General features: G+C 34.9%; 3 protein-coding genes, 1 non-coding gene and 1 pseudogene across 5 annotated transcripts; 4 read left to right on the top strand and 1 right to left on the bottom strand.

Annotated features, from left to right (window-relative positions):
• The first annotated feature begins 7,675 nt into the window (after window positions 1-7,675).
• Window positions 7,676-7,748, top strand: TRNAF-GAA (transfer RNA phenylalanine (anticodon GAA)). The gene has a single exon. It is a non-coding gene; the product is annotated as a tRNA-Phe (tRNA).
• LOC107644579 (BolA-like family protein) lies at window positions 7,719-9,433 on the top strand. The gene is made up of 2 exons (XM_088488371.1): window positions 7,719-8,284; window positions 9,259-9,433. Exon 1 carries the CDS (start codon window positions 7,946-7,948, stop codon window positions 8,258-8,260), a length of 315 nt encoding a protein of 104 aa, XP_088344497.1. The 5' UTR covers window positions 7,719-7,945; the 3' UTR covers window positions 8,261-8,284; window positions 9,259-9,433.
• A 1,562-nt stretch (window positions 9,434-10,995) lies between these two features.
• Window positions 10,996-14,852, top strand: LOC107644578 (Translation initiation factor eIF3 subunit). The gene is made up of 7 exons (XM_088488550.1): window positions 10,996-11,131; window positions 12,023-12,089; window positions 12,536-12,660; window positions 13,043-13,185; window positions 13,994-14,144; window positions 14,225-14,381; window positions 14,488-14,852. The coding sequence occupies exons 2-7, from the start codon at window positions 12,077-12,079 to the stop codon at window positions 14,580-14,582; spliced, it is 684 nt and encodes a 227-aa protein (XP_088344676.1). The 5' UTR covers window positions 10,996-11,131; window positions 12,023-12,076; the 3' UTR covers window positions 14,583-14,852.
• Window positions 14,853-15,768: 916 nt separating this feature from the next.
• LOC107641390 (pentatricopeptide repeat-containing protein At4g21065 pseudogene) lies at window positions 15,769-17,518 on the top strand (annotated as a pseudogene). The gene has a single exon (XR_015883147.1). The product of XR_015883147.1 is annotated as a pentatricopeptide repeat-containing protein At4g21065 pseudogene (transcript).
• A 15-nt stretch (window positions 17,519-17,533) lies between these two features.
• LOC107644577 (homer protein) lies at window positions 17,534-19,458 on the bottom strand. Its single transcript, XM_016348466.3, has 3 exons — window positions 18,990-19,458; window positions 18,140-18,488; window positions 17,534-18,019 (listed from the first exon to the last, which is right to left on the bottom strand). The coding sequence occupies exons 1-3, from the start codon at window positions 19,356-19,358 to the stop codon at window positions 17,835-17,837; spliced, it is 903 nt and encodes a 300-aa protein (XP_016203952.1). The 5' UTR covers window positions 19,359-19,458; the 3' UTR covers window positions 17,534-17,834.
• Between the last annotated feature and the right edge of the window lie 331 nt (window positions 19,459-19,789).

The following is a 19,789-nucleotide window of genomic DNA, read 5'->3' as shown; positions in this document are numbered from 1 at the left end:
TACTATTTGCTCCACTCTAATGTGTTGAGCTCTTTTACTTTAAAAAAAAAGACAAAATAATATTGTATATATTTAAGTTAATTTTAATTTTTTTTAGTAACCAAATTTATCATAACATAATCGATAAACAATGACAGTTAATACGGATTGGATACGTTTTTAGTATAATATATGTTTTATTATTTTGTACAAAACAATAATAGTTTTAATTTATATATTTATTATTGGGTATTAAAAATAAAAAAAGTATTTATATTATTAGTATTTTTCTAACCTTCCTAAACTCGAATGTGATTAGGCCTAAAAGCTTGTCCACCTCGTTGAAAATAAATGTAATCTAATCAGTTTTCATCTGATAGTGCTATACATTGGCATAATCCACAGGAGTATTTTTATACATAGAATTATCAATCAATTACGTATGACTTCTGATGAAAATAATATATTAAACATAGATATTATTTGTTAGATAAAAGATAACAGATTGATAAAGAAAATTAATTATAATGGGTATATTCATTTTAACAAATATTTTTCTATCCAACACTATCAAAAATACCATGGCCACCCTAAATTAATGAGACAGCAATAGAATGACTAAATTGAGACATTTTCGCACTATAATATTCCTCAAACAAATAATTAATGAAACACTCATTTGTGCCTTTTCATTTTGAGTACATTTATATATAAAAAAAATTACACATAAAAAAAAAAAGAAAATACCATGACTATTATCTAACAAAATTAATTTGTATTTATTGCATTTAATTTGAATAAGTAAAAAAACATCTTATTTTAAGTTAGTTCTTAATTCACATGATTTGAATTTAGCTCAATATATATATGAATATATGATTTGATTTGATTTAACTATTAGTAAAAAATATCTCGATTATCTATTGTATTCATAAATTTATTATTTTATTAATTAATAAATTAATCAAATTAATTAATTAATATAGATAATTAGTATATATAATTAATTTGATTTAATAAATTAAATAGAATAAATTTAAAAAATACTAACAAAACATTAAAATAAATAAATTAAGAAATACTACCAAATAAAATTGATATAAATTATAATAAATTATGTGATATTTAAATATATAATTAAATTAATTAGTTGATATAGTTAATTTATCGTAATAAATTTTATTTAATGAGTTGTAAGAAATAAATTGCTAAACACTCTTAGAAGCATGTTACGTGAGCTCCATCGACCATCATTAAGTGTAAAAATCTGATTTTTATATAATAGAATAGATAATAAATAGAATAGATGAGAATATGATATGTGACGTATTTTAATCATAAAATTGATAATATATAATATTTTTTATGAATCCTTATTGCTTATTCGTTGCTAATTTTTACGTTATTACTTAATAATTTTCACTTATAAAACTATCAACTACCTAATATTATGGTTTAGTTAATAATAATGATGACGTTAATATTTTTCATAAGTCTTGTTAGTATTTATAATTAGGAAAGAATCATAAATAAATTTATTTCCTTAACGACTGTTAATTTTGTTGTGAAATTTTATATTATCTTTAAAATTTTAGCGTAATTGAGTATAATTTTTACATTTTAAAATGAATTTATTCGAGAAATTAAAATATAAATCATATTATTATTACAAAATTACTTTATTAACATAATTAATGGTGCTTACTTGAACAATTAAATTTGGGCAAATCACCCATTTAAACGAAGCATTGTTTAAATTTATACAATTCCACCAAAGTAAAAAACGTTACAAAGTTCCACCAGGTGCATATTTCTTTATAGTTCGAATTAGTATAATTCGAATTGCACATTTATATTAATTCGAATCATACTGATTCGAACTACACACGCGCACACAAGCACTAATTCGAATCAAGCTGATTCGAATTACACACACAAGCTTACACTAATTCGAATTGAGTAGTAGTCATGTATTCGTGCCCATAGTAATTCGAAAGAGGCCATTTCAAATTACTTCCTGTTTTGCCTATATAAGGAGTTTGAACTAACCTCATTCGAACCACTATTCCAAATCCAAATCCCACCAAATCCCAGAGAAAACGACCCATAACGACTCCAACAAAGGCTTGAGCAGAATATTTAGCCAATGGGGAATAATCCAGACAGACTTGATCGTTTGGATGGAGTAGCCCATATAGCTGGTGTCATCAACGAAGAGGTTAGTGCGAAGTTGTTATTTTAAAATAGAAGCGAATAACTTTTTTTTCTATATATTTTTTGTTAGTGATTTTGATAGTGAATTATGTTAGTGACTGTGTTAGTGAATATTTTTAAAATGAATTTTATTAGTGGTTTTGATAGTGAATGATGTTAGTGGTTTAGGGGGTGCACGATGTTAGTGGTTTTGTTGGCGGTTTCGTTAGTGGTTTCGTTAGTGAATGATGCTAGTGATTTTGTTAGTGGTTTTGTTAGTGGTTGTGTTAGTGGTTTTGTTGGTGGTTTTGTTAGTAGTTTTGGTGGTGGTTTTGTTAGTGGTTTTGTTAGTGATTTTGGTGGTGGTTTTGTTAGTAATTTTGTTACTGATTTTGTTAGTAGTTTTGGTGGTGATTTTATTAGTGGTTTTGTTGGTGGCTTAGTTATTGGTTGAAAGATTAAAGTTATTTTTTATTTTCTGGTACATTATCTTTGCAACCCCAGCGATGCATCTCGAGCATGCGGCGACAGCAGGGTATGCGTCTGGACGAGAGGTACGTTCTGTACTTGCAGATGGTTGGCTTATACTATCTTGCGAGGCTGAACGAGAGATGGTTCAGACTGGATGAGCCGCTAGTCAGTGTGTTCATTGAGCGCTGGCGTCCGGAGACACACACGTTTCATATGCCGTTCGGGGAGTGCACTATTACACTGCAGGACGTGGCGTACCAGTTAGGACTGCCAGTCAATGGACGTTATGTTAGTGGTTGCCTGAAAGATTTCCAGACGTACATCTAGGGTGGTCGGCCAGCTTGGGTCTGGTTCCAGAAGTTGCTTGGTGTATTGCCTCCTGCGAACCAAATCCAGAAGTTTGCAGTGAACTGCAGCTGGTTCCAGGAGACCTTCGGAGAGCTCCCTGAGGGCGCCGATGAGCCCACAGTTAGGAGGTATGCCCAGGCCTATATCATGATGCTGTTAGGGATTCAGCTATTTGCCGATAAGTCTGGCAACCCCATTCACATCAGGTGGCTCCCATACGTAGCTAGGCTTGAGAACATGGGTGGCTATAGCTGGTGATCAGCTGCTCTCTCGTGGTTATACCAGTGCATGTGCCGAGTGGCGAACAGACATGTGGTGAAATTAGCCGGACCGTTACGGCTACTTCAGTCATGGATCTTCTGGCGCTTTCCTGGATTTAGACCTGCTGGATATGATACATTCACCTGGCCCTTGGCCTTGAGGTATTGTTATGTTTTTTTGTCGTCTACTATTATTTTATTATATCTACGTTTATACTGTTATATTACTTGGTGTTATTCTCATTTCGTGATAACATGGGCATGGGTTGCAGGTGGTCTGGTCACAATCCTACAGTGAGCGAGAAAGGACCTCGAGTGTAGATGTGAAGGCTCAGGATAGACCTCTTACAGGCTGGGGATGTAAGTACATGAACCACTACTTCGGATTATATACTCTTTCAGATTAGCAAGTGTTCTTGGCTAATAGCTGATTCTATGTACTCGCAGTTTATTTGGATGCCATACATCTCTCCTGATGTTCTTCAGGTTGTGCATCCGAAGATATTGGAGCTTTGGCATACGGTGTTGGGGAGGTGTGTGACGGCGCTGATATATTTTGTTGTCATAGAGTGGCACCAGATAGATCGGGTGCTACCACAGTTTGGTGGAGTACAGCCCCGACCCCAGCCCGTCCTCGACATCGACTTCTTAATGTCGAAGGATGGCAGAGGTAGTGATCGTTGGTTCCCGTACAGCTTGCAGTTCTGGCACCTTCATTGAGAGAGCCGAGCGGATCATGTGCTCTGGTCTAATGTTGTACCTGACCTAGGTCCGTCACATGATTTTCTAGATTGGTGGAGTCAGCATGGTAAGAGATTCCTGTCACCTGAGATGTATCTTGGGGATCCCAGAGCCGTGCCTATTCCAGAGGAGGCGACACAGCGAGGTGCCGGACGAGTGCCTGACATGGATTGGGTGGACGATGTTTCGGATAGGCGTCGCGTTGAGCGGAGAGCTCGTGTTGGGACACGTAAGAGCCAGCGTGAGTGGAGGTGGCTGAATCAAGCCATGGCGGAGGGAGACGCTAGGGGGAGGGGTGGTGGCAGACGATGGGGCCGTAGTGGACGACGCAGAAGCCGTGCTGGAGTAGACGGGGGCCATGACGAGGATGACGACGCTGGAGATCATGATGGGGCTGGTGGGGAAGATGACGGAAGGCATGATGGTGGAGGGGGTGGCAGGATCCCGGGTGGATTAGGCGGCAGGACCCCTGGCGGAATGGGTCGAGGAGGTCATGGTGGAGATTTGTATGTGTCTGGTGCGGTAGACGACTTGGGTCATAGTGGCGGGGGAGATGGAGGAGGACCCTTTGGCGATTACTTTGTTGGTGTCCCCAGCTCCGACCAGGCAGTTCATGACAGCCAGACATGGGTTAGTCCAGGGCAACTACTGTCAAACTTGCTGACCAGTGATGGTCTTGATGCGGATTTCGGAGGATCACACTTTCTAGAGGAGATCAGTGTCATCTGAACTCTTAAGACCCACCGCAGCAGCTCATTGTATGACTCATCCCAATCACCGTAAATATGGGTGACGGCCTTCTGCTTCGCCAACCAGACCCTTCTATAAGTCGGCCTGAACCCGAAGTATGCCTCCATGGCATTCAGCAGTACCTTGATGTAGACGGATGCATCAGCTCTAACCATTTGACTTATGAATGCCGAAATCACATGATAATCAAGACTCATGTGGTCACTTGAGATCAATGTCGCGAGACAAGTATGAGGTCCGTTGTACCGTTTTACCTCCCAAATACCCTTGCGCTGCCGGAGACTAAGCCTAATCAACCATGTGCACCCGTTCCCAAATTCGGTACACTTTCCAACGTACCTGCGATAATCGGACTCCACCACTTTGTACTGTACCCCGCGTCGGATGCTATACGTCTTCACGCTTAACACAGCCTCCTCTTTATCCTAAAACTGCTAATCAACCTGGAACTCTGTCAGACCTTCAGTACCCTGGGTATCTCTAGCACCAAATCCAATGGGATCCCCAGGAACCCCCTCCTGTCTCATGGCATCCAAGTCCAAAGATGAAAAGTGCGGAGGGTACTGCTGTGTCCCAAAGCTAGAACCACCGCCAGTCCCAGCTGGATTACTCGCTGCAATGTCATCGCCACTGTCATCAGCAATGAGGTCCAGGTCCACATCATCATCGTCATCATCATCCAGCAATGCATTACCCATACCAGCTGGCGCCCCACACTGTAAAGAAGTCGGCACCCTATCCACGATACCAACCTCTCCGCCACCACTGCAGTTTAGATCAACGGCGAATGACGGGGAGGCAACAGGCTCGTCCAGAGGTGCATTCATAGGCACGGACGAAGATGCACCAACAAGTCTCGAGCTAGAACCGGCTACCATGCCTATAGTGTGGGTATTCCGGTTCGAACCCCCGAGCTAGATACCATATTAACCAATTTTGCCAACAGTTTAGGTGTCTTGACCTCGGGAAACTGCCGACGACAATGAAAGAGGACCTGCAAATCCTCATCACTCCCTATGATGAACAATCGTACTTCACGTCATCTCGCAGCACTGAGATAGGAATGCGATAGAATAACTTCTGAACCCATTTCACGTCTTGCAGCCCAAGTTTCTGTATTATAGAATTCACGAAGTTATCGAATCTCATCGTAGGTCTCATAAAAATACTCAGAAGATCCTTATGAGTGAACTTCACACTAGATCGTGTTTTTCTCTTAGTTGACCCTCTGTAATGCACCAACACTACAAAACTCTCCTCACTAGCCATTTTGTCACTCTAATGAGAGGAATTCACGTTCACACCATATTTATACACGTCTGACCCTCTATAATTCGAAATTGTTTCGAATTATACATATATAATTCGAATAAGCTCTCTTCGAACTGCCTACGAACCAACCATTTCTAGTTCAAATTGACTAGTTTCGAATTACCCTCCATATAATTCGAACACCCTTGATTCGAATTACTCACGTTTGTAGTTTGAGCTGGTTTGATTCGAATTACAGATATGCATGCTTTGGTTGATTCATGTCTCATTTTTTTTTTTTTTGCTGAATGGCGAAAATTGTCTCTCCTATTGGCTTAAATGGGTGATTTGCCCATTAAATTTAGCTTCTAATGATACTAAAGTCAACCTATTTTATTGTCTTGTGCCTTCAAAAATTCACAAGACTGACATAAAAATCTAACAATTGAGAAATAAAATTCGTTATAATGGGTATGTTCATTTTAATAAATATTCTTCTATATACTATAAAAAATACACTGGTCACCTTGAAGTACTACAAGTTTAACTTCCATCAACAGTGATAGAATGCTTAAATTGAGATATTTTCAGGTTATAGTATTCGTCAAACAAACAATCAATGAAACACCCATTCGTACCTTCTCATTTTGAGTACATTTATACATAAAAGAAATTCTACATAAAGAAAAAAAGAAGAAGAAAATAAGAGTTGAAATAGCAAGAGCGATAAAAACGACGATTCTTATAATTTTGTGTGGCCACATATATATAGTAGACCAAAAGAGCATGATTATCTAATAAAATCAATTTGTATTTATTGAATTTAATTTGAATAAGTAAAAAATTATTTTATTTTAGTTTAGTCCTTAATTCATATTATTTGAATTTAGTTCAATATATATGATTTGATTTTATTTGATTTAATTAGTAATTGAAAATATCCCAGTTGCCTATTTTATTCATAGATTTATGATTTTAATGACTAATAAATTAATCAAATTAATTAATAAATAAATTTATTAATTTAATAAATAAATAAATAATTAAAAAATACTAACAGAACATTAAAAGAAATAAATTAGAAAATACTAATAAATCAAATTAATATAAATTATAATAAATTATGTAATATTTAAATATCTAATCAAATCAATTAGTTAATATAGTTAGTTTATCGTAATAATTTGTATTTAATGAGTTAAAAATAATAAATTGAGAAGCATGCCACGTTAGTTTCATCATTAAGTGTAGAAACTCAATTTTTATATAAGTGATACTCTAACAAAGATTTTATAATTGTCTTCATGTGAAAATTTTTCTTTTTGACCCTTAAATGATGAATTATAGGGTTAGATTTTATATGTTTTGAAAGTGTTGTTTTTATTTAAAATGTGATCAAATAAATAAATCACATTTTTATATAAAATATTTTTATAAAAAAATATTTTTAATATCTTCGTTTGAGTAGCTCCCTTTTTATATAATAGAATAGATAATAATATAAAAATTATACGATAAGTGATTTGAGAAAGAAAAATACAATTAAACAAAATTTAGGACAAAATTGATATGAATGATAAAAGTATGAAATGAAAGTAAACAAAAGAATTGAAGAATAAACTAAACTTTATAACAGGAATATTAAGCTATGTTATATTAGTACATTAAATATGTATTAAATTGCGGGGATAGCTCAGTTGGGAGAGCGTCAGACTGAAGATCTGAAGGTCGCGTGTTCGATCCACGCTCACCGCATTTTTTCTTTCTCATTTGTTTTCTGCATTTTCGGATTAGGGTTTTCCTTTTCCGTAGACTTGCACCTTGCACCACCTACTCTTTCGTTAGGTTCTTCCGTTTTAATTAATTCTTTATCCAATTCGATCCTCCATATTCAAATTGCGACATCTACGGTGCCCGCAAAACCCCAGATTCAAAACCTTTTTCTCCTTTCCATGGCTTCTCGGGGAGCCAGCGTGGTACTTTCAAGGGCCAACAGAATAAAATCGAAGCTGCAAACGGCGCTAGAAGCCACTGTTCTGGAGGTAGACGACGTGTCGTATCAGCACGCCGGACACGCCGCCGTTAAAGGAAACTCCGATAACGAGACTCATTTCAACGTGAAGATCGTTTCCCCAAAATTCGATGGGCAGAGCCTCGTCAAACGACACCGTATGGTGTACGACCTCCTCGCCGACGAGCTCCAATCAGGGTTGCACGCTATCTCCATCGTCGCCAAGACACCCCAGGAAACCACCGGCGCCAAATAATGCGAAAGTTCCAAGCTTTTGAAGGTGTGAGTGCCCAAAGTTTGAATCTTGTCCCTCTTTTATGCTAACCCATTTAAATTTAGGCTATTGATATAATCAAAGCTCGAGGCTTTAGTGTTAGATGTAATAACTTATTGTTCATTAAATCAATAATTGGAGTGAAAGCTTAACAGAATAAGCTTAGTTGATACTTACCATTCCTTGGAACTGGGGCTTCTTTTGAGCACCATGTGTTTGTGTTTATGTGTGTGATGGTTAATGTGTCTGAATTGGTGGTTTTGTTTATCACCTTCTGTTGTGTTTGAACTGGAGAGTATGCTTACCTGTCAATGGTGCTATGCTAGCTGCATTATCATCTGTCATTACTCATAAGCTAGCTGTTTCAGCTGTGCTAGCTTTATGAATGGAACCTTGATGATCTTATGTGACTGAATGATTTGTAGAGTGTGAGATGTTCCAATTGTTTTGTAAACTATTATATTACTTTTTGTTTGATCCTGAATTATTAATGTGCACATATTCTTCTGTTCATGATGGTATTTGCATGCCCTGCCAGGATATATGTCACAGGTGTTCTTCATTATTATGGCATTTGTTATAGATCTTGATTTATTAATTTTTATAATTAGCTTTTTTTTTAAGTTGACTTTTTTTGGTAAATGAGAGGAAATGTCTTTGCCTTTGAGATTTTTTAGATGGAAACAAGTTTTCAGTCACTTCAAAATGTTGTGCTTTTGCCATTTGAATGGAATTGATTGACTCTGGCCAGAAGCTCCAATGATGAATCATTTATATGCCATAAAACTTCCTAATTCTTTCGTTCCAATTTCTGAAAAGTTTATGTTGAAGAAGGTAATTCTGAGGAGCTACAAAAGAAGAAACAATACAATGCTTTGAACTATGTTTGGGTTGAATTGGTGCATATCACTGCCAAATTTTTTGCTTTCAAATATTTTATGTGACTCTTCTTTTACATTATGTTTTTCTTTTACTGCTAGGTTCCCGATTTTCTGCATTGGAGAGGACTTAAATTGACTAAAGACGTTGACAAACCCGCATATTAATAGTGGAATAAACTAGGGAATTTCCATTTCAATGTTGTTTGGAATTTTAGTAGAATTGATTAATAAATGAATGGAATATAGTAATCATTATAATAATTTATTTATGTTACTTAGACATTTTAGACTTTTCGTCATTAGTAAGCGGCGATTTAAGTTAACTAACGGATGAAGTGAAAAGGCATGCAAATAATAATGAATTGACTAGCTAAAACGAATCCAAAGTTTTGTTCCTTTTTTTATCTTATTTTATTATTAAGTAAAATAAAATATAATATCTGGTATTATTATAGAAAAATATAATTATTGGGAGGCTATGCTTACTTTCCTCCGTCTATACTCTCTTTTCTTTTCTCCTTCTATACTAATATATCGATAAGAATTATTGATGATAATTTGGTTGAATAATTCATGATTCAGCTGATAAGTATGATTAGGTTAAGTCATTGAAATATATTGAATAAGTCATGTGATTTGGATCATGTTTGTTTCCCTGTACTAAAAAAAAAAAATTTAAGATTAGGAAGTCGAGAAGAACTTCTACTTTGATAATTTTATTAAAAATATTTTTTTGTAAGAATTTTTATCAATAAGTTTTATATCTAAATGCGTGCATAGAGTTTATTCACGAATACTTTTACTTTTATAAAAAGAAAAATCATCAATATTTTCACTCCAATTAAACACGACTTCAGATAAATGCTTTTGAGATGATATTTTACTACGATTTTATTTATATTTTTATATAGAAATTACTTTCCTTATTTTAGAGGTAGTTAGGATTAATTTGGATTGACTTTTGAAAAGTAGATATTTTTTCATTTTTTTTAAATATCTTCTTTTAAATAGATATATTTGGATAGTTTTTTTTTTTTTAAATCAAGTATCAAAACTTCTTTTACTTTTATTTTTCTTTATAAGATATTATTGACTTTTTAAAAAAGTAAATAATTTGTTTTTCAAAAAAAGTATTCTTTTTTAAAAAATACATATAAATATGGTTAAACCTAATAGAAGTATTTTATTTTTGAAAAAAATTACCTTTTTACTCATAAAAACCAATTCAAAAAAAAAAAACTTATTCCAATGGATTTTTTTTTTGGATTCAATTTATTTTTTATCTAAAATAAAACTTTTTAAAGTGACTATTTACATAAAAGTAATTAGAATAATCTTTATATAGAGATATTAGCTAATGTTGTTTTGATGGTAGTTATTATCTTTACATGGATAGTGATATATATTTTTTTTTTTTTGGGTTCATAAATAGTGACATTTCTTAATATCTAAGCAAAATATTAGTCTCTTGAGAGCATTTTCTCGTTTTTTAATACCAAAAATAATAATAAAAAAAAGATTTCCCCAAATTTTTGTTATTAAATGGTACAGGATATTTTAGAAGGGTAAAATGTGTTGATTTTCACTTGGAAGGTTCAACTCCAATTCAAACAAAATAGAAAAACCACAACAAAAATTAAAAATAAATAAAGAAAGAAAGAAAAACCAAATAATATAAATATCTAAATGCAATCAAGATAAAATTAGATATGATAACTGTAAAAAAAAAAAAAAGAAGATAAAATTAGATATGATAGCTTTTAATTTATTTATTTTGAAGATAATTTATTTTGAAGGTGTATATTTATAAATACTAAATAGATGCACGAAAACTAAAGATAATAAACCCCTCTCAAAAGTAAAATAGAGATTCTCAAACACACTCAAAACCAATTGTGCCCTAATCTCGCTTTCTCTCTCTTTCACATCATCACTCTCTCCGATCAACGCTTCTGCCGTCGTAGCTCACCAAGTAATTCCTTTTCTTCTTGCTTTCTATGTTTTACCTATTCGATTTTCTCTTCCGTTTAATTCACTTCTTCAATCGATTCCAACTAGTGTCTCTGTACTGGTGCCCATTGGGAAAGAAAAAACTAACAAAAAGTAGTTTTGTTGGGATTCCTTGTAATATGGATCGGATCTTTGTGCTCGCAAATTAGGAGAAGCTGTAATTCTCCAAGATGCTTAATTTCTAAAGGGGGAATTTTTCTTCTTCATGAATTGGGATATGGGTTTTGCTTGGAGTGTTTATATTGAATTGGATAGGGGTTTTTGCCTGTTATACGTGTTTTGGTTGGTGTGTTTGTATTGAATTGAACTTCAATGCTAGAAAAATTCCTCTTTTTTCCTCCTGGTTGCTAGAACCCTGATTAGCTAGCTACCTCTGTAATTAAGCTCATTAGTTTATTTGATTGTTCCAAACTTCTATGTTATCCATTGAGAATGCGAGCTTGTTTGTTTGTTGAGGAATCAGCTAGGAAGCAATAGCAGTATAGAATTTCTACTCTTTTTTTCACTCTATATTTTAGAATCATTGTAATTGTTTTGGTTCTTTCTTGTATAGTTGTTGTTTTCTTTTTTGGGGGGGGGGGGGTGGGGGTTGGTGGTTTACAAGGGGGAAGAGAGCAAGCTTAGTAAAATCTAGAATAGTTCAATAATGATGTTTCCTCTATGTTTGTTTCCTCAAAATATGATTTTGAAATCATGAAAAAACTTTTGGCTGCCAGCTTTTGTAGAATTATGACCCTGTATCACTTACTCCGTATCTGCCTGATTGGTTTTAGTTTGAGGAGGTGTTTCTTATTGACTCTTGTTTTTGTTTCAGATATCTGACTAATAAGTTTGTTCATGCGTATTTATGCAGTTGATCAGCTGCTATTTTGTTATTCTATTTTGTCAAAGAAGTGCACACAGCAAAATGGACGATTGGGGTAAGATTCTGATTATGGTTTTTTCTTCAGCTGTTGCTTATAGTTTTTGTTTGATTTTTTTTTTTATCTTAATTGGTTAAAAATGTACTTTATTGGAAAGAAAAAAAAATGTCCACATGTATGGTGAACCTTAACCTCACTTGAAGCTGAACGAACTTATCTTAATCTTAATTTTTATTTGTTGCTAATAGATGGAATTTTTAAAATGGCAGAACTTAAATAATAAGATACATTAAAAAGTAAAATCTCACACTTTCTTTTATCCTTTTTAACTGAAATTTTCATTATTGATCAATTGTGTTCCCAAATTGTGTGGTTAAAAGCAGTGCTAATCTAAGTGCTATTAAATCTACTGTAATAAATAATCATTCAATTCAAGTATTACATGTTATCCTATTTTATTTTGTTTTGTTGTTTATTTGACCAATTTTGTGTATTTGTTTTAGAGGATGAGCAAATTGCACCTATTGACCTTAACAAAAAGGAAGTGACTAAAAGTAAATGGGATGATGAAGATGTGGATGAAAATGATGTAAAGGAATCATGGGAGGATGAAGATGAGCCTGCTCCGGTATGAACATTTAAAATAATGTTGCTTAATTACACATGAATATGGTTGTGTGCTTGTGTAACTTATACAGTGCATGGCCTTTTAAATACTTAAATGCAATCAAAACCACATTTTTTCTTTTCATCCTTTGCATGATGCAGATTACCAGATGTCTATATTTCTAATAGCTTTTTAGTAAAATATATTATATTAATATTAACATAATAAGATTTATTTGTTTTAACTTTTTGCTATTAGATTTTCAATTTCAGTTTTATAAAATATTGTACTTGAGTGTCATGATTGCTTTTTATGAAGTGATGCTCCGTTTCTTATAATTACAATCTTTTAGGATTTGCTCCTTTGTTATTAAATTTGTGTATTCTTTGCATTATATTGGCAGGCACCAGCACCGGCACCTGCCCCTAAAACAACCGAAAAGGCTCCTAAAAAATCTGAAAAAGCTGCTGAAAAGAAGGGAAAGAGTGTAGAACCAGTAAAGGAAGAACCGTTGGATCCTGTGGCTGAAAAACTTAGACAACAAAGGTATTTCTCTTAAATTAAATTAGTTTACCTTGCGTGTCTTTTGGAAGTATTGTTTTGGTTAACAGCTGTAAATACCATACAAAATGCAGGTAGCAAGTTTAGGTTTGCCGGTTAGGAAGATGTAGTTGTGAGCAAGTGCTCATTGCAAGTCTAGTACAATGAACATTCTATTAGAGCTAGATCTAGTTTGGTTTCATTATAGGACACACTTAGTGCGGTGATTTTTAAAGTGTACTTTGACTGTGGTGCTTACTTCTTACGTGATGAAGATTTGTCTTTTACTTTTTGATTAGAACTATCCATAGAAGATAAAAGAGATTGTTAAAGGGGTAGGTAATGAATGATCCTAGTATGGAAGTAAAAAGTTTGCACTTTACGATCAGTAATCTTCCTAACAAATACTGTAATGGATATGAGCACTACAGTACCTATTGTAATCCACAAAAATGATTCACCTTAATCTATGAGGTGAGTACTATATATAGGCCAAGGAACCAATAATACTCCAGAGCAAGATTAAGGATGTTCCTTTTAAATCAAATGCAGAAGTTCAGTAAGTAGGCACACCACACTTCCATGGAACAACCTTTTCCACACTGCTGCTAGAGCCTTTGAACTTAATGATCATGGAAAAAACTCTTAAAAGCTTACTCCTGATTTATGGTTTAAATCAGTGTTGGGTGTAACGAGATATATATTTTTGTCTGATGCATCATTCCAATTAAATTTGATTTTAAGTCATGATAGTGATAAAATACCTTTTGCTGGATTGCCTATGTTTCTCATCTAACTCTAAACTCTACAACAGACTGGTTGAAGAAGCAGATTATAAGAGTACCAAAGAATTGTTTGGTGGTGGGGGAAAAGATGAGAAAAACCTTGATACTTTCATACCCAAGTCAGAGAGTGATTTCTCGGAGTATGCAGAGCTTATCTCACACAGGCTTCGTGCTTTTGAGGTGACTTTGAAACTTCTTCTTCCCCTCTGTATTCTATATTTGTTGAAATGGCATTCTAATGATTTCATTGATGAATGCAGAAAAGCTATCATTATATTGGTTTGCTGAAGGCTGTAATGAGACTATCTATGGTTCAATTGAAAGGAGCCGATGCAAAAGACATTGCATCTTCAGTTACTGCCATTGCAAATGAGAAGATAAAAGCAGAGAAAGAAGCCAATGCTGGAAAAAAGAAAGGTAATTTCTTTGAGGAGATTGAAAGAAGCGCTTTTTTTATGTTTGTGCTGGTTTTTGTCTTTGTTTTGAGCAACTTTAAAGCTTTTGTTATGTCTATTGTCTGCAGGTGGCAAGAAAAAACAGCTTATTGTTGAAAAACCGGATGATGATTTTGCTAGCAGTGATCGATATGAGGCTTTGGACGATTATGATTTCATGTGAAAAATTTTGGTTCGATTCCATTCAAATAGTCATGGGATTCTTCAACCTGTTTCAACATTGGAAGTTGGGACAAGACCCTTCGGCATACCCTTATTATCTAAAATTGATGAGAGCTGTCCTGTAATTTGTCCAATAAGTGTGTGCATCAGTGTCTTATTACTTGTCAATGTCGATTTTGTCACTATAACAACATCTGTTTTTCTCATACTCGGAGGTAGATTTCAGTAGATGATTCATATAATTTAAAAAGTTTGAAGATGAACTTGGCAACATTCAACTTTACTTTTTGGGTAAATTATGTTTTTTTTTTGGTTGGTCATGGGGTAAATTATGTTCTTGGGTTGTGAGAATTGAATTGCCTCTTTCTTCATGCCAGGTCCATTTATGTTAAAAGCTGGATGTTGGCTTTGGCACCATACTTTTATCCATTGATTTTTTATACATAACCAATGTTAGTAGTAATCCAAGCATAGAGCATTCCAATCACATCGCATAGAATATATCTAACCAAAAATGAAACACTACCTACATCGAATTAGATTCCAACTGGGAGAAATAATTTGCTGCTTGTTAGGGTGAATCTTCTCCTAGAATATATTTGGAATATTAGAAATTAGAATTGGTTCAAGAGTTGAAAATATTTTATTTTAAAAAAAATAAAAAATGAATTATTTAAATTTTTGATAATTTTAATTTTAATTTTTTTTTGTAAATTAAACTAAAAAGAATTTGATTTCTAAATCAATTTTCACACTTTTCAAACTTAATATGTCAAATGTCAAAAATATGTTTATTTACAATTAACAAAATAATTTTGTGAAGGATAAAATTATAAAAAAAATTAATTCATATAAAAATGATTTTAAATTCAAAAATTAAAAGTCAATGGATTCTTTTCTTAAAGAATTAGAACTTTTTTCTCATATCAAATAGTTTTTAAAGGAAATAGATTCTCTAAATTTTTTTAAACACTTGGAATAAAATGTGATCTCTTACCATTAATTTTATAAGTGAAACCAAAAATAAATATGAAAGAGAGCAATCAAGGATGAGATTAAACAGTTAACACCATTCAATTTCTTTTCATTGTCAATTTTTTTTTCAGCGGAGAGAATCCACTCCCGTTGGTAAATAAGTTCTAACTAAATTTAAATTTTAACTGGAAAGAAAGAAAAAAGGATCCAATAACAAGAATCATGACATAATTATAATGAGTTTCAGTGTTGATGCTATATCGCGTTGATATTTGAAACTGATAGCTTCATCTTAGAAAGTGCAATTGGGGAACACAGAAGGGTTCATTATCTAATGAGTCCTAAAGACTTGGCCTTTTATAAGGCTCAACAAACGCTCATAACCTTTTTTAAGCGATGTTCCACCATTAAGCACATTAAGCAGGTTCAAGCCCACGTTTTTCACACTGGTTTTCACCATGACAACATCGTCCTAGGACAAATCATTCTCTTCTGTTCACTTCACAAGCACATGAACTATGCTGTCTCTGTTTTCAACAAGGTCCATAACCCAGATACATTCATTTGGAACACCACGATCAGGGGGTTTGGTAACGCCCTACAACCTCAAAAGGCCTTCGATTTCTATCGCAGAATGCTGAGAGAGAAAACAGCACTAGCGGATACTTTTACGTTCTCGTTCTTGCTCAAAATTGTTGCTTCATTCGGACCCATTATTTTGGGGAAGCAACTGCACTGTAATGTAGTCAAGCTTGGTTTTGAAACTCATGCTTACGTTGGGAACTCCCTCATGCACATGTATGGTATGTTGAGGGAGGATGAAACTGCACGCAAGGTGTTTGATGAAATGAAGGATCCGGATTTGGTGACTTGGAACTGTGTTATAGATTGTCATGTGCATTGTGGGAAGTATAAGGAAGCTTTGGAGTTGTTCACAAGGATGGTGGATGCTGGGGTGCAGCCTAATGATGCGACTTTGGTGGTGACGCTCTCTGCATGTGGTGCTATTGGAATGCTGGATTTTGGTAGGAGGGTTCATGATTTTGTCCAAGAAACAGGTCTTGATGAGGTTACAGAGGTTTCGAATTCGCTTATTGATATGTATGCTAAGTGTGGGGTGGTGGAGGAAGCGTGCGAGACGTTCTGGAGGATGAGAAGGAAGAGTGTTGTTTCGTGGAATGTCATGATCTTTGGGCTTGCAACGCATGGCGATGGACGAGAGGCGTTGGCATTGTTTGCAAGAATGTTGGAGCAGAATGCAGTGAGGCCAGATGAGCTTACGCTCTTGGGAGTGTTGTGTGCTTGTAGCCATGGAGGAATGGTTGAGGAAGGGAGGAGGTATTTTGATGTTATGAACAGAGAATATAACATCCAACCGACGATGAAGCACTATGGTTGCATGGTAGACCTTTTGGGTCGTGCTGGTTTAGTTGAAGAAGCATATAGATTAATAAAGAGCATGCCAATGGAGTGTGATGCTGTCGTGTGGAGGACGTTATTGGCGGCTTGTCGAGTTCATGGGAACATTCTACTTGGTAAAAAGGTAAGGAGCCATCTGTTGGAACTGAAAGCAGATCATAGCAGTGATTATGTTCTTCTTGCAAGCATGTATGCAAGCAGGGGTCAATGGAATGAAATGAGCAGAGAGAGAAAATCAATGCAGGAAAGGCGGGTTCAAAAACCAGAGCCCGGTAACAGCTTAATTGGCATTCCTGGAACAGGGTTAGAGAAAGTGACCCTTGAAAGATTATCCTAACTGTTGTACATAGTTCCTCCTGTATGCTTAATTCATGTAGCTTTTGAAGACCTTGTCATAATTTTTTGAAGTTCTCTGTATAAAAGTCAGCCAAAGCTAATGACTAATGTCATATGAAACAGGTCTTCACTTAAAAAATGTAGTTTGAAGGGTTTCTTTCCCTCCTTGAATACAAAGTTATCAAAACCAACAAAGTCAGAATAAAAGCAATAACTCTTAAATGGGAAATGATCATATTATGATAGAAGTGTCACAGTATAACAACATATTCATTAGCTTAACCGAAATTTACAAAGGGTGTGGTTGTCATCAATTGCAGTAACTTGACTACTGCAACAACACAAGTTCGTAGTGCAAAGCCCAAAAGATATAACCATATTACTTCTCTTCTTCAACTAGCACTTAAAAATCGGATTAGTCTAATGTGACAGCCTAATGGCAAGTGACCTACATAGAGAAGGGCTTTTTGCATAGGTAGTTAGTTAGTTGATGTCAGTTTGATGTCTAAAACTGGACTTGTTACTAAATGGATCTATCAATTGGAAAAGGGCTCAAAAGCCTTGTCTTGAAACAGTAATCTAGAGCAACAGCAGCACAGACAAAAATGAAAAAACTCTCAGCTACATAAATGGTTCCATCTAGGGCATGTGATAAGAAGCTGTCAAGGTTCAGTTCAAGAACTGGTCCACCACCCAGGGTTGCAAGACCTGTATCACAAGTTTGTTACTTTATTTCAACAAAAGAAGAGAAGATGATGTACAAACTTTTATGTGAGTTGATGAAGTCATGAAATTCTTACTAATTCAACCTCAAGTATGACTGATTACCTTTAACAACACCGAAAGCAGCGGCTACCCCTGTTTTAAGATTAACGTCATCCAAGTTTCTCCTTACTGCGTATCGAAAGGTTACTCCAAACAGTATGCAGCTGATGAAGTTGATAGCCAAAGGGAGAAGCAGCTGAGTAGTGTCTGTGACCTGAGTGAGGCATATGGGGAGCCCTGAAAGGGTGCCAACAAGGGCAGCAATGGATGCTGCTTTTACTGACTCCAATCTCTCTTTGTCCCGGTCAATTTCTTCGCCATCTTCAGCTCCACTCTCGCTTACTAAGAGTGCGCGTTCTGCTTCCTCAACCAGGGCTTTTGCTTCAGATATTTCTCTTTGACATTCTGCAATCTTACATTACAGTGATTCAATTTGTATCAGCATAGACTTGGTATGAACCAACCTATAAAAAAATTTCAAAAGCACTAGAAATGCTTCAATGTACTTTTAACCACAAGCAATAATCTGAATTGTAATTTCAATAAAAAGGAATTCATTAAGAATACATCTCTACATTTTTCATGGAAAGATATACTGTCTCCCTCCCCTGTTGGCTGAAATCTTTTGATCACAAAGTCATGGCGAAGCATCTACAAACCGGTTTTAAATTGTGGTTCCAATTCATTTAAACAACTAACCCAAATTCAAATTGCAATCACAAAAAATTGAAGGCCACAATGTGCATCACAACACTTGTAATACCCTCATAATCACAACAACCGCAACCACAATTTAGAACCCTGCCCTTTATGACTTGCTAAGATAGCAATGATTTCAACGCATTTGAAAAGGGTATAACATAGCACATGGGATTCAATATGATGTGATATGATATAGTATATAGTTATATACCTCAGAAGCTTGTCTTTCAAGCTTGTTGACATAATCCCTGAACTTCTTAGCAGCAAGTTCTTGTTCTTCAATGATGGCAAGTTGTTTCTTGGCCATGTCAACCCTCAGAGAAGCCTTCTCCAAGCCATCAAGTATTGACTTGTTCTCTTCTTTGCTCAGAAGCTCCTCAACTTGCTCGTTCACAATCCCAGTCAGAGAAACCCTCTTCTCTTCTGACTCTGAACTGTTACTGTTATTGATGCTGCAGAAGCATGTCAATGGTGGGAATGATTTTGAAGAAGCTCTGAAGGACTTTATGAAAGGAAGAGAACGAGAAGGAACAGCAATGGAGTTCATAAGAACAAGAGTGCAAGGATTGAGAACCTTCATTGCAAGAACCTTGAAAATCTAATTCCTCTTATCTATACAGAGTTCTATGGTGGCTAAGAAAAAACAATATCAGATGCTGTCTCCCCTGTTATTAATGTTAGGAAATTATTTTAATTTTTTAATTTGTATGAGTGCAATACATATATTAAGTGTCATGCTCAAATATAAATAGACTTTCAGGGTTTTGGTTTCCAATATACCAAAGTCCCCTTTGTTGCTCTTTTTTCATCAAAAGAGTTGTCGTTCAACCACCTAGAAATACAGAAGGCTTTGGTTGAGGAAAATCGAAGGAACCACAAGATCCAAATCCTTCCATCAATTTCTGACTTTTATAAATAAAGGTCCGCTTTCGCATTATGATATATTTTGGTGATTCAATATGGATAATCTGAATTATTAAAATTAATTTATTCCAATAAATGGTATCAGAG

The sequence above is a fragment of the Arachis ipaensis genome, chromosome B5, assembly GCF_059453495.1.
Source record: "Arachis ipaensis isolate K30076 ecotype BB chromosome B5, ASM5945349v1, whole genome shotgun sequence".
In the NCBI taxonomy this organism is placed as follows: Eukaryota; Viridiplantae; Streptophyta; class Magnoliopsida; order Fabales; family Fabaceae; genus Arachis; species Arachis ipaensis.
Note: the sequence above shows the minus strand (reverse complement) of the source record. Positions and strands in the feature narration are given on the sequence as shown.